Below are 15,483 nucleotides of genomic sequence, written 5' to 3' on the forward strand. Positions count from 1 at the left end.
CAGTTTCAAAACAAAACAAGCCACCCTCCTGAGTCTTTAAATGTCCAAACAGATTCTCTGGAACATCTTAGGGCTGACAGAAGGGAGATAGAACTCTCCGGGCGTGCTTTGTGGGGAAACTGAGGCAGGAGAGGGTTTAATTTCTTCCCTCCCCCTTTTCATCCCCCACTTGGCATCGGAGAGGAATTGTAGGGAAATGGAATTGTATAGGGAAGCCATGGGGTGAAAAACGGATTAGGAATAAACTGGGGATAGGGTAAACTTAGGAAGGGGTTCATATTGGGTATAGGGTAAAAGGGGAAAGTAGGCTGTGAGTAGGGAAATTGCTGGGATGGATATTGTTTATAATTCTGTGCATAACGGCTGCCTTTGACTGGAATACCTCCAGGCCCAGTAACATTTGCTGCTTGTAAACCCTTCTTTCCTTGCACTATATCAAATTGTACAACTTCCCCATCTCCTACACTTTGCAGGTAATTTTTAGGGTTATTCCTTTTAATGGCAGTTCTATGGATGAATAAATCTTCCCCTGTATCATCTCGTGTTATAAATCCATAGTTGTTTTTTTACATTGTACCATTTCACAGTTCCTGTGACTTTCGTGGCTACAACTCCTCCTATCAGGTGCTTGCGTGTTCTTCGTGGCTGCTGGTCTCGCGTGGCCGCTGCCTCGCCAACTCCGACGTCTCGGCCGGGCCCCCGCCTTGTGGCTGCTCCTTGCTCTCTGAGCGGCACTGCTCCGGCGCGTGTCTGGGCTCTGCGCGGCCCCACGCTGCCATCGCCGCTGGCTCCGCGCCCTGTGAGCGGCTCCGCGCCCTGTGAGCGGTTCCGCTCCGCAAACTCCGCGCTGCTTTGAGTGCGGCCCGGTTTCGGCTTGGCACTGCGCTGCGCGGCTTCTCGTGTCGCTGTGGAAGCCGCTGCTTCTCCCTCCGCAGGGCTCTCCGAGCCATGTGCTCAGAGCGGGTTTCCACGCCGACCCCCGGTTCCTGGCTGCTCGTGGCCCACGACACCTGCGGCACCTGTGGCATCGCTCCCTCACTCGCGGCCGCGTGGCAGGGGACCCCGAGACAGGGATGGGGTCCGCGATAAGGTGCGCGCTCCCGAGGGGGCCGGGCGCATCCAGTGCAGGCACCTCCGCCGGCACGGCTGCAGTCATGTGCTCCCGGGATGGCGGCCGCGCGGTCTCGGCCACGGGATAAGTATGATCCTCTGCTTTAGGGGTAATGGGACCATACAAATGCTCCTCAAGAGCTTCCCTGATTATAAGGTATGCACGGAAAGCTTCTCTTTGATCCCATACTTTATCCCATATCTCGTCCCAGAAACACCCCTCACAAGATACAGGAGTTTCGATATCAAAAAGTAAGTCTCGAGAAATATAGGAGAACCTTTTGAAAAGCCAGATGAAGAAATGTTCTAGATCTCCCGGTTGCACTACTTTTTTGTTTTGTTGTTCAAGGATTCCTTTTACTTCTAGATACATTTTTTTCTGTGGCTCAGAGAGCCCCATTTCCCACGATTCTTCCATAGTCCAGAGAGAATATCCAAACCAAGATGAGAAGAGAGAGGTCTAGAGTGATATGTTACTCACGAATCTTCCTCAGGGATGGGTGTCTTGCCCGCATTCCTCCACCAGTTTGTTGCAGCGGGGATTACTGCAACAAGTATATTTCAAACCAGAAGTCCCATGGAAAGCGAAGTATATATGGACAGATTCGTGGTAGATGTTTCAGAGATGTTTATTTCTCCAGCCGCATGGCCGGGGCTCTGCTCAGGAACTCCTCAATCACGGGACCCCAGGGTCCTTGGCCACCCCGGGGAACACAAACCAACCAATGGGAAATGAGACTGACCAGGGGCAGGGAGACCCCGTGCCTCCCCCCCAGGGCCCCTCTCCCAGGCTCCATGGCAGGGGAGGGACCCCAACAAGTAAGGACTATTATTATTATTATATTTCTATGTTAAATGTACTTAATTGAAGAAATAATCTCAAGTACCTCATAACAAATAACTTTTGGACAAGAGTCATCAGTTCCTTGAAGTATCTGGGGCTTTCGGAAAATATGTTAGTGGCAGAACCGAAGGGGTAATTTAATTTTTTCCTCTCCACTCTTACTTTAGTATATGTTTCATGTAACTTACTCTTCTGCCATTGAAAAAGATAACCCAAAAATTATATTCAGCATTTTGGTTGTTAATTTCACATCGTCTGCTGATAAAAACTACTACTATTTCATTATAAGTTTACCTGATTTTGTATTTGCTTGCAAGGGGGTTTATGCAAATCTCTGGTTCTTATTATTGCTTATAGATGCATCCACATTTTTACTATTAAGTACTGGGCCAATAAAGCTGTTTTGGGGGGGGTTTTGACATTTCTTTCCAATTTAAAATAATGATGTTGGCTCATACGGTTTATTTGATTTCAGCCATAGTTTAAGGAGATTGTACTCTAGCATGCTGAAATACTATTTTCTTTCCCTGTTGGGATTCCATTTCTCTTCTAAAAATCTAATAAGATTGATTTTTGCTCCTTGAATTTTTAGTTTCTCTTTTATCCCAAATGCACTGTAAAACATTACCTGCATATGTGTGATTTCAGATTTATATAGCAGCATGTCTCAGCCACTTCAACACTCTATGCTTTGGGTTCGTTCTATGTCCAGTCCTACTTGAAAATACACTGTGCCAGTAGTTTTGGTTTTTATCTTCCTCATACAAACTCAGCCTCCTTTGTTTCTTGCTCTCTTACTCTGTTGTTTAAGGTAATATAGGATGTCAATAGAGCAGTATTTATTGTACACATCCTCTTTTTACTTGTTCTTTCATGACCTTTAAAGCGTGTACTTTTTTATTACTTTGCTTTGACATGGCTTTTGGAAAGGGGTGATTCCATGTGTATTTCAAGCTGATGCAGTATGGATCAGTGATATCTCAACCTCTTCTCTGCCAAGCCTTATTTTAAACAGCAAAACATGTTGATCCTTTTTCCTTCTAGTAATGATCAAAGGAGAATTTTTAGATTTTTCTCTGAAGCTGAAATCTCCCTGTTAAGAGTTGATGTAATACAGCACTTTGCCAGGCTTCCTTCTGTGGTGCTTTGTTCTGCTCATGGATTTCTAAAATGCAAATTAGGGGCTTGTTGCTACTCATCTTAATTTGCAATAGCATATTCCTAGGTGCTTTTTAAAATGTAGATTGTTTCCTCTTGATTTCTATCCTTGCGCCCCTTCTCAGGCCATGTTGTGTATTGGGCTCTTTTCAGATCTAGCGTTTAGGGACTTCTGAGGGAAGCTCACAGAAACTTCCTTGGAACACTTTAGATAAAGTTATGTTGAGAATATTGTCATGATTTTAAAAATCAGTGCAGTAATGGGATATGGGATGGGGGCAGTTAAAGAGGGTATTCTAGGGAATCTCAGGGGATTCAGAGGATGGGTGATACCCATGATAAAACATCACCTGGTCACGGAGGAGTTGAACAACTCTTTGTGTTTTCCTTAGTTCAAGGTGACATGGGAAGTTGGAAACACCCAACCATCAGATGCCAGGGATACAGGGTAAGCTGGCAGTGGGCTTCAGGGGAGGGATAGGGCACCCACCAAGTTGTAAATTAAATGTGAAGACCATCCAGGGCAGATGTGTTTGACAGCTGGTTACAGTCTCTCCCTGTTCTATTCTGTGAGTTCAAGGTGCTGTAAAAATGAGAGGAGCTTTAATGCTTTGATGTATCAGTCTTGAAGGACAGATGTGGTAGAGCAGATCCTCATGTCTTGGTGGTGTTACTCTATAGGTCCATGTAACTTGAAGTAGGAGATGTAAATCTTCAAGGAATTGTATTTTAGTGAAGGGGTCATGTAGCATCTGGATTTTAATGATGTCTGAACTTTTCTGAAAGTTGTAGTTTTGAGCACAGAAGAGGGGTTCTCCTTTGAGGAAAGCTGTGCGTTCTTCATACTTTCAATATAAGATAAAAAACCATCTTTTAAAAATACAGCATTTTTACTTCTCGTATCTTAAGTACACTAATAATTATAGACTAAAAAATAGCACTTAACTTACTCTATTAGAAGACTGACGTTTCTTATAAGAAGTTGGTTTTCATAAGGTGTGCTTGGTTTTTGGCAATTATGACTCACGTCTAGTTTTGTAAGTGGGGCTGTAAAGAGTTAAGGACATGCTTTAATGTTATTGTAGAAAATGTGGGTGGACTGAGGTGGAAAGCATTTTGGCTGACAGAATTGACAAGGAGCTTTGGAAAAAATAAGGAATGGTTGTGAATGGACTATGTTTTGCTTCATCAAATACAGTAGGGAAATCCATTGAAACATTTTGGGAGGAATTTTTAAACTTTTTATTCATGTCATTTAAAGGATCACAAATTTAATAGTCACCTTTTTGTAAGACTTTATCTAGAATAACCGTCTATGATTTCTGTAAATGTAAAAATAGAGACAAATATTCACAAATTTCTTTGAGTAATTGGTGGAGAGTTCATATGATGAACAAGATAAAAGAGAATTCTTTTTGAAAGAGGTTTTTCGTATTGTAATGAAATTTGCTACATGCAGTCTAAGAGGTCAATATCTAAATTGCATAATCTTGCTTGGGGAATTTAGCAAGTAGTGATAAATGAAAAATAATGTTAGATGGGAAATTCTGAGAAGAAAATGTAAAATGTATTGTTTCATTACATAATCTGTGTCATCATGTATTTTGTTTTTTCAGAGTAAAATAAATGGTGCTTTTCACGTGCAGTTAGAAAAGAGTAGTTTATATATTAAAGTATAGGGATGTTGTTGACAGACTGATGTGTCTTTGTAGCAACTTGGGCAAATCTTTATATAGCTGAATAATCTGTAAGTTTAAACCAAAATAATTTGCAGATCTGTATAAATTTTAGTATAACCTGTTGTGATGCATTTGGATGAGTTTTCTGTCCTTCCTTAATAACTGAGTAAAAGCTGTAGCTGGGCCAGGGCTTCAGTCATCTTCTGCTCCCACTTGGTGGCTGTGGAATATGTTCAGCACTTTGACTTTAAGTTTTGTGCAGTTGAGTCACTGTTATCATGAGATAGAAAGGTGATCTGATTTTTATGTGATAATGGGTAAGAAAGACGAGTGCTGGCAAAGCAGCATTTAGTCTCCAACTGAGATGTCCTGTCTGGATACTAAAACAATACGGCAATATCCATCAAGTGAATGTTCCAAGTCTTCTGATTACCATTTCCTTCTGTTTGAGGGCTCATACTGATGTTTGTGGTTTGGATTTTGAGAAGAAAAGTCCTTCATCGGTTTCTATGCATGTTTCTTTAAACAAGTCTGCTGAAAGATGTTTGTGGTTCGAACAGGGGTGGGTGCTACATATTAAAAGAAAAAAGGGAGGATGCTCCAGTGAGTAGGAAAGTTGTTAGTGACTGAATAGAGCTGGTTGTTAGATGCAGTTATCAGATATAATTTAACTAGATCATATTGGAAGCAGTTTTAATCTTGCAGAATTGATCTGTATCCTCTGTGTAGCTGTGAGTTGTCCAAAAGACAGTGTGCCCAAGTACTGGACTCAGCTCTGTATAGCATTCACAGCTCAGCTGACATTTGCAAAGGAACTTGTCAGGCCTCTTTGGTTTGTCTGTATTAAAAATAAGTGTTCTTATATTCTTAATGGTCTGTAAATACTTGACTGTGTTGTCAGTGTGGATGATTTCCTCTAAACTGGAGGCTGCTTTTAGCTGCAGATGTAAAAATATTCTATAATGACATAAAATTGTAGATTTGTTTCATGAAGGCAGAACACATTTCAGTTTTAAAGCTTGATGTTAATGTTACAACCCAATGAGTGAATTTTTTTCCTAAGTCAACAGGCATGAATTAATAAAGCAAGAAGAGAGGTGTTATTTGCGTACGCTGGCATACTATCAAGGGCAATTTACATTGGAGTTATGCATCTTAAAATAATAAATTAATAGCATATTTCATGGGTGAAAATACTTTCCAGTTTCAGTGTAGCTTAAATGAATGTTATTTTCAGTGAAGGTGAAAATGTGTATCTGAGGACACATTTTAGGTCTGAAAGTAGAAGTTGTAAGAAACACTAAACCTTCATATGTTATAAAGATGCAAAGCTGTGTGACATATAAAAAGTAATGTTTTCAGGATCTGCAGTTGCATATTTGTAATAAATGGGAAAAAGGTGCTATTTTTATTTCTGACCAAAATTCAGAAAATACAAGTTGTGATTTTTCTTGTCTGGTTTTCATGGGTTCTGAGGTTTTTTTGTTTGGTTTGGGTTTTTTCCTTAGTTTGTTTTGTGTAAAATTGTGGAGAATCTTATTTAATGATGTTTTCTGACTTCTAAAGCAGATTTAGAAGAAAATATCAATGAACACGAATTGGAGCCTTCGCCTCCCAAAGGAAAAAGGAGGGGTCGTAAGGGAAAGCCAAGAAAAACAAATTTCAAAGGGCAGTCTGAAGACACTAGATCTACGTCCTCACATGGCACAGATGAAATAGAAAGCAGTTCCTATGTAAGCAGTAAATACGCTAAACTTCTTAGAAGGCAGAATTGCATAATTCTTCTCTGAAATACAAGTTTTATTAAAATTTGCAGTTGTCTGAGCCTCCAGCTGGTGGCCACAGGCTTTTAAAATTGCAACCTTATTTGTATCCCAGCAGTATATTTTAGTAAAATGTTTTTCTTTCAGAGAGACAGGTCTCCCCACAGAAGCAGCCCCAGTGATACAAAACCTAAATGTGGATTCTGTCATGCAGGTGAAGAAGAAAATGAAGCTAGAGGAAAGCTTCATATATTTAATGCCAAAAAGGCTGCAGCACACTATAAGTGCATGGTGAGTAACAGTATTTTTGTTAACCAGTCTGTTCTGTGAATTTTGTCTGAATTGCTGTTTTGGATTTTAATACAGTACTCTCACATGTAATTATGCATGAGTATTGTCTGTATGCTGATGATCTCCTTAAGCACTGAAGTGTTGCAAAGTGAGCAATTCATTTATTTTCACTGCAGGCAATATGAATAAAAGTTGGCTTCATGCTAAGGGATGGAATTAGCTCAGGAAGACTCTTTAGCTTATTAAAAATGCTCCCTTAGCATCTAAATGCATATGAAGTATTTAGAAAGGAAAATAGAAAACACTTTTAACTAAAAGAATCCTTTCCAAGAAAAAAACAGCTTCACAGGCATTCAGGCACAATCTGAGAAGAATCCATGAACTTCATTAATTTTCTGACCTGTGGATTCAGGCTGTGTGACTTGAGTGTGGGATATGGAAGTTCTAGAAAGCTCTTGCCTTTAGATTATGACATTTATAGAACTTTCAGCCTGAATGGGATCTAATTGCAATGAACATGAGCAGACAGTGCCATCTTTCATATCACTCATTCTATGAATGAGGTAGGGCTTTGGGTAACTTCACTGGTTCATGCTGTACCTCAAAACGAATAAATAGTCTAGGCAATCGGTGGAGTATAATCATTGCCTTTCTGTACCCAGCCTCACTTAACAGAGAGCTGGTGTTTGCCAGTAGCTCTGAGTCTTACTGTAGCAAGGCTCTTTGTTACTTTGTGTACCTGAACTTCAGTTTTAAGGCAGTTAGAGCTGAATATACCAGGATGATAATGGAAGGGATGGTACTTCTGTGCTCCATTGTCATCCCTCAGGACTTCACAGCTATATTGACATCAGGGTTGAACCTGACATACGTCACAAGGAAGGAAATGGAATGTTCCTAAAAAGTTGAGTAGTGTAATTGATAATATTGCCCGTTTGCGACTTTATGTTTTCATCCTGTCATCATTTCTCACCTACTCCTCTGTCTTTTAAAATATATTTCTCCAAGGCAACAACAACTCTAATTAAAGCAGTCAGATGGGGATCAGAAGGAATACTTTAATTGCTCAGCACAGGGTTTTTCCTAGTTTGTTGGTATAGCACATGCTGTCTGAGATCACGAAACAGGATGTTCAGTGCTCAGTTATTCCTGCACAGAAAAAAATTCCAATCATGTTGGTGACCTGACATTATTTTTTGACTTGCTTGTTTTACAGTTGTTCTCTTCTGGCACTGTCCAGCTAACAACAACTTCAAGGGCAGAATTTGGTGATTTTGATATCAAAACTGTACTTCAAGAAATCAAGAGAGGAAAAAGAATGGTATGTACCTGAAGAATGTGGTGAATGTCTTAGTGATTCTGCTAAGATGTATGTAGCTCTGCCTCCTCCTTTTATGGAGCAATCTTTTCCATCTGTTTCTAAACACAAAATTAAAATGTATTGTTACTTGTGGGAAGGGCAGCCAGATAGGAATCACCTTAATATTAGTGGTGTTTGGGCATGTGGTATTTGGGATTCTTTATGACAATGTACATAAATATTATTATCATAATATGATCCACATTAGCCATGCTGTAACTGTGAGAGAGTAACAGCTTTGGACCTGTGTTACTAAAAACACACAATGTGAAGCTGCACATAAAATTAGAGAACATGCCGTTCTTGCAGTGAATATATTCTATAGCATTGGAAACAAACCAGTGTTTCCAACAGTTTTGGTGTTTTAGGTAGGAAAATGTACTAAGGTCTCAGAGATGGGGATGCTGGTAAAACATCACACTGTGTTTTACTACAATTCAGGATGCTTTTAAAGTGCTAAGAAATTTATGGGGGATCAGGGAGAGAATAAACAACTAGCAATATTGTTCCTTGGAAAAAAGTAATATAAGACTCTTTATATATTAGCATACTAACTGCAGCAGCAGTGAAATAACCTTGGAAATGGAATAACATGTATTGCAATCATGTGCCAATTTTCTGTGCAACAGTTACAGGTAAATCCTAGTGTTCATATTTTAATGGGTTGGTATTTTATATCTGGTTTACCATGTCTTTGATTAATTTTTCATTGGAAGGATGATCTGCCAGAGGAATTACTCTGTTCCAGAATGGTAGCCATAAATATGAGGAACACTGAACTGAATACTAAGAGACAAAAGACTGAGCGGTTGAACGTTGCTGTTCTCTTCTTTCCCCTGCACAGAAATGCACACTCTGCAGCCAGCCTGGTGCCACTATTGGGTGTGAAATCAAAGCCTGCATAAAAACATACCATTACCACTGTGGAGTAGAAGACAAAGCTAAATACATTGAGAATATGTCACGAGGAATTTATAAGTAAGGACCTATGCAATTGTTGAATCTATTACACAAGTAAAGATATTTCATGATACTTTTTCTGCCTAGCTTGGCTAGTCAATATGTTCTTAAAAAAAAGAGGATACTATTTAATTTAAAATAGTATTTTTAAGTAATCGTTGACTTTACAAAATATTTCAGTTACTCTGCTAATTCAAAATTTCTGTAGTGTTGTAAATATGAGGAGAAAATTATTTGACTTGTATTATATTTATCTTCTCCAGTAATCTATAATCTAGATCAAGAAAATTGATGTCGTGATTCCTCCACATCGATGTGTTTGTAGCTTCCTTCCGGGGCTTTTTGGACCCCATAACTTTCCATCCTTCCTGAAGAGCTGTGACTTGGTTGCAGCTGAGTTGCTGCGCTGTGCCCACGAGAGGGCATTCACCGAGCAGTGCGCTGGCAGTTCTGGAAAACTGGGATTGGTCACAGTTTTGTTGGCTGCTCTTGAACCTTGTTTGCCTTCTCAGTTTAACTGATGCTTGACTGAAAGCCTTGAATGACTTAAGAGTTTGCAGCTGACTTGTAGCACGTCTGAAAAGTAATTGAGAGGAAAGTCAGGTTTTGATGGATATTTTCAGTGTAAATCCTCACTGTTTCTTTTATTGTGCCAGACTCTATTGTAAAAACCATAGTGGAAATGATGAAAGAGATGAAGAGGATGAAGAAAGAGAAAGCAAAAGCCGTGGCAAATCAGGCACTGACCATAATGACATTCCTCAGCAGCAGCTCAATGGAAACTAGGTATGGAAGTTACTCCTGACAGATCTGTTACCAAGACTGAAACGCAATATACAATTAATGTAGTTTATTGCAGTGAAGTATTTAAATCTAGTGTATGCAGAGTACTTTTTATTGGCATACTGTAGAAGAATGGGGAGGATTTGTTGTTTTTTAAATCCAGCTGACTTTGTAACAGTGTAAGAAGGGAGGCCCTCATTTCTATTGCTAAACGTAGATGTAATGTCAGAGCTGCAAAATGCTTTTCTGTATGATTCTAAATTTACTATTGTTTTCATCATTTTTTAAACAGGTTCAAGGGACAGAGTTATAGAACTGGGAATGGCTAAGACATCATAACTACTAATTCTTTTAAATTGTTTTCTAAAAATCAGAAAAGGGTTAGTAACTTTTTACTACCCATCTCTGTTAGAAATTTCATTGAACTGCCTGAAACGTTCATGTGTGTGAGCCTTCAGTAAGTGGCAGAGTTTTACATGTCAATATTATGTAGTTTGTAGTCTGCAGTGTCTGGAAAAAATGAAACACTATATAAATGATATGTAATATGTACAGTGTCAAAAGTTAAGGCAGACATTGAAATGAAGTAAGATCTATATTTCTGGACTGAATAAAATCCTTAAGATTTGGAATGTGTAAGTTGTTTAGTGGATTCACACAATGAGGGATGGTCTTAGCTAGTTCAATTAACAACATGGACAAGTCCGTGGTGGCAATGAGCGGGTACTTTGTGAATTTTGCGTTTTCTTCCTGCACAAGTTCCGGAGACTGTACATGGGAAAGCTGCGCTGTTTTTGCTTGGGAAGCACCCAGTAGGAAAGGACTTGGTGTACACGAAGCACGCTTGAACATTTCAGGTTGTTCCTGTTGTGATTGCTCATTCCGCCCGGCATTGTTTGCGGGAGATTTACTTGAGCAGCTGTCGGTTCTGAGCTGTGAGCTTTAGAACTCATGCCAAAGGGCTGTAGTTCATTCTTTCCCCAACAACCCACCTCTTTCTGTGTCTTGATTTACGAAGAACACTTCACTAAGTGTAATTAAAACCTTACTATACAAATGTTTGGACTTCGCAGCCCAGTCTCTTTTACTTCAGAGAGTTAAAACTCTTAACTCACTATGGAATTTAGCCACCATATCTGACGTCCATACCTCAGGTGTTCTCTGTTGTGTGGAACACTTCATGTTTTGTCAAGAATGTGCATAAAGGTCCCATATTCTGTGAGAAGAATGAGGAAACAACCTTTTTTTGCTAGATGGGTATTTATTTTTTAATTGTATGACCACTATATGAGAAACTTCATGTATCATCCTTATTGTTCTAGTGATATTTTTTTTTCCTTTCTCTTTCAAGTCAACAATCACATCATGGAATTCTACTTGCTAGAATTTGATGTTCCTTTAGGGAATGATCAGATCTAGGTTATACCGAACCTAACAGAACAGTCCTCTGACTGCTTTTAAAACACCTTGTCATTTCTAATGGCTATTGGCTTCTTTAATTGGTCTATTAAAGCACATCCTCAGACTTAAATAAAACCAAAAAGCTGAATCTAGTCCACATGTTTGTCTGTTGCTACCACAATACCTTATTGTTTGTTTAGGGTTTTGACTTGTTTCACTCTGAACTGCCAACAACTCGTCTGGATTTGAAACAAGCAAAAGACACTGATTTGACTATAAACTGCTACATTTCTTCTGTGATTGGTATTGCAAAAACAGTTAATTTGTAACATGAGTTCCTGTAGCATTTTTTACTTGTATTTTTAAAAGATTTAACGTGTGTCATTTGTCTTCTTACGCATTCCCTTAATGTCTTGAGGGACTCAATTACTGTACGTTGGAGTTTCTAACATTTTACCTGTTAGAATTCAATCAATTCTCTTTGCTTTCCTGGAGAATAATGGTGTTTGGAAAGAAATATTGCTGTGTACAGAAAATATTCAGTTACTGCTCTAAACATGATGCCATTGATCATTTTTATTTTGTATTTGTAACTTTCAAAATTAAAAGCGTGACTTGAATTGCAATGACAGATCGGTTATTGAAATTGTCTATCAAGGTGGTTTGTTTCTCCTAGAATATGAACATTTTTCAGCCACTCAGAACACTTTTAGAATGCAAAATAGCATCCTTCAATATTTAAATTATGTCAATTTGTGCCTCAGACATGGCCCTCCCATGGAAAAAAGGCACTTTGTTTGCAGCTACTGTATTTAACTAAGTTTGCATGGGGTAGATCTGCCAGCATACTGACTGTGCTTGAGACTGAGCTCTGATTCATTGTGTGTCAGTGGCTTAGTATAATATTCAGTCCAATAACTCACCTGTTATGGATAAACAACCCCATTCCATGCCTCAAAGAACCAGAACAGCACTTTACCTTCGGGTAGCAGAAAAGCTAGTGGCTGGTTTCTGTTACCCCTGTGTGCTGAAATGGCGTGGTGAAACTGTCATCAATTCAGAATTCATGGAAGCAAAGTCAAAAGCAAAACCCTTTTCTTACAAGCCTCAAATTTGTCTTAACTGACTTCAACTCATGTATGCTGGGTAAAAGTGCCTTAAAATGTAAAAATTGTATTTATATGTTCCCAAGTAGCATCACCTGCTGGGGAGTAATTCTGTTGTGGTGTTAATATTTAGAAGAAATGTACCTCAGCAGTGTATTTACTGTACATCTCTTACGTCCTTAATTGTAGTTTTAAAAAGCATGACAATGTATGATAGTATACAACATTTACATCATTTTTTTAAAAGACAAAATATTGCCATTACTGTCTTTTCATGTGTATTTTAGCTTGGAATTTCAGACAGTCTGTCTGGATTTTTTGGGGGTTTGTTTTGATTTGCGGTTTGTTGGGTTTTTGGTTTGGTTTGGTTTTGTTTTTTTTTTTTGGTAAAGCAATGTAATCTTTGCAAGCATATATTGAACATTATTCTGGAGCATCTACTGCCTTCCCAGAAATGTTAGAAGTAATGAAAGTGCTCTATAGGTGAACTAGGTATGTTTAAATTAGCTAGTTAAATTAATACAGTCAATTTGTTACTGAGATTTTTCTTACTAGCCACCTTCTGCTTTCATCTCACAATCAGAGGATTCAACATCATGAATTCAACAAAACTTGTCTTTACTGGTTTCACTTTAATTTTTATTGTTATTATGATTATTATTATTGTTACTTTTTGCCTTTGGGCATTTCTTTTGCTCACAAGAGGATTGTGTGCTGTTTAAGATGCCTGGAACCCTCTGAGAAGGGAGGTTTCTCCCCAGCTCCCTGCACTTCTCCATTAAGAGATCTCCCTAACTCACTGTGTCTCTGTGGTCTCCCAGATCTGTGGTTGTGCTGTTCCCAGAAAGGACTGTACCAAGGAAGGACAGGCATCACACGAATACTGTTCAAGTATCTTGAGGATACAGCTGGTGCAGTGCCTGCGTCCCAAGGTGGTCAAGCCCTGTAGCAGTGGGCTGTGCTGTCACTCCATTTCAGGGAAGGGGGAAAAGGCTGGTTCAGTGTCAGTGCAGCTCCCTAGATGAGGTGCACAGAAGATTTACTCTTTCAGCAGGTGTTGACCCACAGGAGTTCTGTGATAAGGCTCTAGTAGGAATCACACCTACACTCCACAAAGTTTCAGCTTTAGGTACAAAGAGCTGTGCTGATCTACAATCATTTGAGTCTGCCAAATCCGGCCCTAAAATGGAGTGTAACAGAAGAGAGTCTGCCTCTTACTCCTGCCTATAGGAAAAAGAACTTCATGCTAAAACAGAGTGAAAAATGAAGAGGTGATAATCTGTTTGAAATATCAGACTTATCTGGCAGGTGATAATCAGTGCATTCCAAAAATATTAATACGCTGAATCAGATTGACAAGAAAATTAATCCTCATTAGATGAAATTAATCTGAAGAGAACTGAAAGTACACGATAGCAGTTAGTAACTTCTTCCCTGTCACCAGATTCCACTGTATTAGTGATGGAGCTGAAAAAACAGAACACAGCCCTTGATTTATACTTGGTGAGGCAGTTCCTATACATGCGTATGTGTGCACAGCCATTAGTCAGCAGTGACATCTCAGCCCTTAATGAATCCTGGAGAGCTGGTGCTTGAAAGCCCTCAGGTTAGGCCAACGTTTGCAGCTTTTGCTCTAGCATACATTTACATTAGGTGTAAAGACAAGGAATGTATGGAAGAGGGTAAATGCATTCCTATCTACAATGTTATGTATATTTTGTTCCTGTTATATTGGCTTTACTTCCAAAGTTGTAGTTTGCAGTATTAGTTTCTTTTTATTGGTATCCTTGCATATATCTATTCAATAAATGAGTTACGAATTTCATGCTTGCATATCTGTCCTTTTTCCAAAAGTATAACTTTTGAAACTGTCATTTTAATGCATAAATGCAGTATTTCCTATTGAGGTTACAGGCCCAGGAAAACATTACAAGGAGAGAGGTGAGAAGGCATCATGCTGACAGTGTGGCACTTGGTAACTCTGCGTGTTTGTGTTCCTAACTCTGCACTGGGTAAGCTGCTTTGGATTTACCACTGCTTAATGCGAAGTGACTGACTTGCTGGAGGTTCCCTTTCTCACCTTTCAAGAACTTTTTTTTTTCAAGAGTGAATTGATTTAGACTAAGAGACCAAGGAAATGCAGAGTATGTATTGGCTTCAGCTGGGATAGAGTTCATTTTCTTCTAGTAGCTGGTACAGTGCTGTGTTTTGGATTTGGTGTAAGAATACTGTTGATAACACAGTGATGGTTTAGTGGTTGCTAAGTAGTGTTTGTATTACGTCAAGGACTTCTCAACTTCTCATGGCTGGAGGACACAAGAAGTTGGGAGGGCACAGAGCCAGGACAGCTTATCCAAAGAGATATTCCCTACCATATGGTGTAATAAACTGGGGGGAAAGCTGGCTGGGTCTGCTGCTCAGGAACTGGCCAAGCATCCATCAGCAAGTGGTGAGAGTTGGATTGTGCATCACCTGTTTTATACATTCTAATTTATTTATCATTATTCTTGTTATCATCATCATCACCATTATTATTTTCATCTTTTTTTGCCCCGTGTCTTCTCACTTTTAACTCTTCCAGTTCTCTCCCCCATCCCGCCAGGAAGATCAATGAGTGAGCGGCTGTGCAGGGCTGAGTTGCCAGCTGGGGTTCCATGACAGTGCAAGTTAATCACACTGCACACAAGCAGCTGCATCCAGGATGCACTTTGGAACCATAGAAATACAGCATAAGAGATTAAGCAAAGGATCAATTGGAAATCACTGGATTTGTCCAAATACGTAACTGCCGAGAGCAAGACAGCAGTACCTTTCAGTGACTTTAAAAGTATCAAGAAATGTGCTGGGAAAACATCGTAGGAGAAAGGGCACTATTGACCTATTGATGAAGATTTTATTATTATGTCATCACCTTAAACAAGGAGTTGATTTAATGAGCACAGTAGGTAATTACTGTGACCTGAGAACAATCATATCCTGTCTGCACAGGAATTAACGTCAGGAAAAAATTGTCCAGCATCATGTTCAA

The 15,483-nt window shown here is 39.3% G+C and overlaps 1 protein-coding gene across 2 annotated transcripts in view; it reads left to right on the top strand.

Moving 5' to 3' along the window:
• Window positions 1-14,280, top strand: part of PHF6 (PHD finger protein 6) — a 28,276-nt gene extending 13,996 nt beyond the window's left edge. The window contains exons 6-11 of one of the 2 annotated variants that reach the window (XM_039572188.1): window positions 6,358-6,524; window positions 6,702-6,845; window positions 8,062-8,166; window positions 9,050-9,183; window positions 9,822-9,951; window positions 10,241-14,280. In XM_039572188.1, the coding sequence (XP_039428122.1) occupies window positions 6,358-6,524; window positions 6,702-6,845; window positions 8,062-8,166; window positions 9,050-9,183; window positions 9,822-9,951 (680 nt within the window). In that variant the 3' untranslated portion in view covers window positions 10,241-14,280. Of the gene's footprint in view, window positions 1-6,357; window positions 6,525-6,701; window positions 6,846-8,061; window positions 8,167-9,049; window positions 9,184-9,821 lie in introns of both variants that reach the window. The other variant, XM_039572189.1, reaches the window with a different exon arrangement.
• The last annotated feature ends 1,203 nt before the right edge of the window (window positions 14,281-15,483 follow it).

The sequence above is a fragment of the Corvus cornix genome, chromosome 4A (genome assembly GCF_000738735.6).
Source record: "Corvus cornix cornix isolate S_Up_H32 chromosome 4A, ASM73873v5, whole genome shotgun sequence".
Classification (NCBI taxonomy): domain Eukaryota; kingdom Metazoa; phylum Chordata; class Aves; order Passeriformes; family Corvidae; genus Corvus; species Corvus cornix.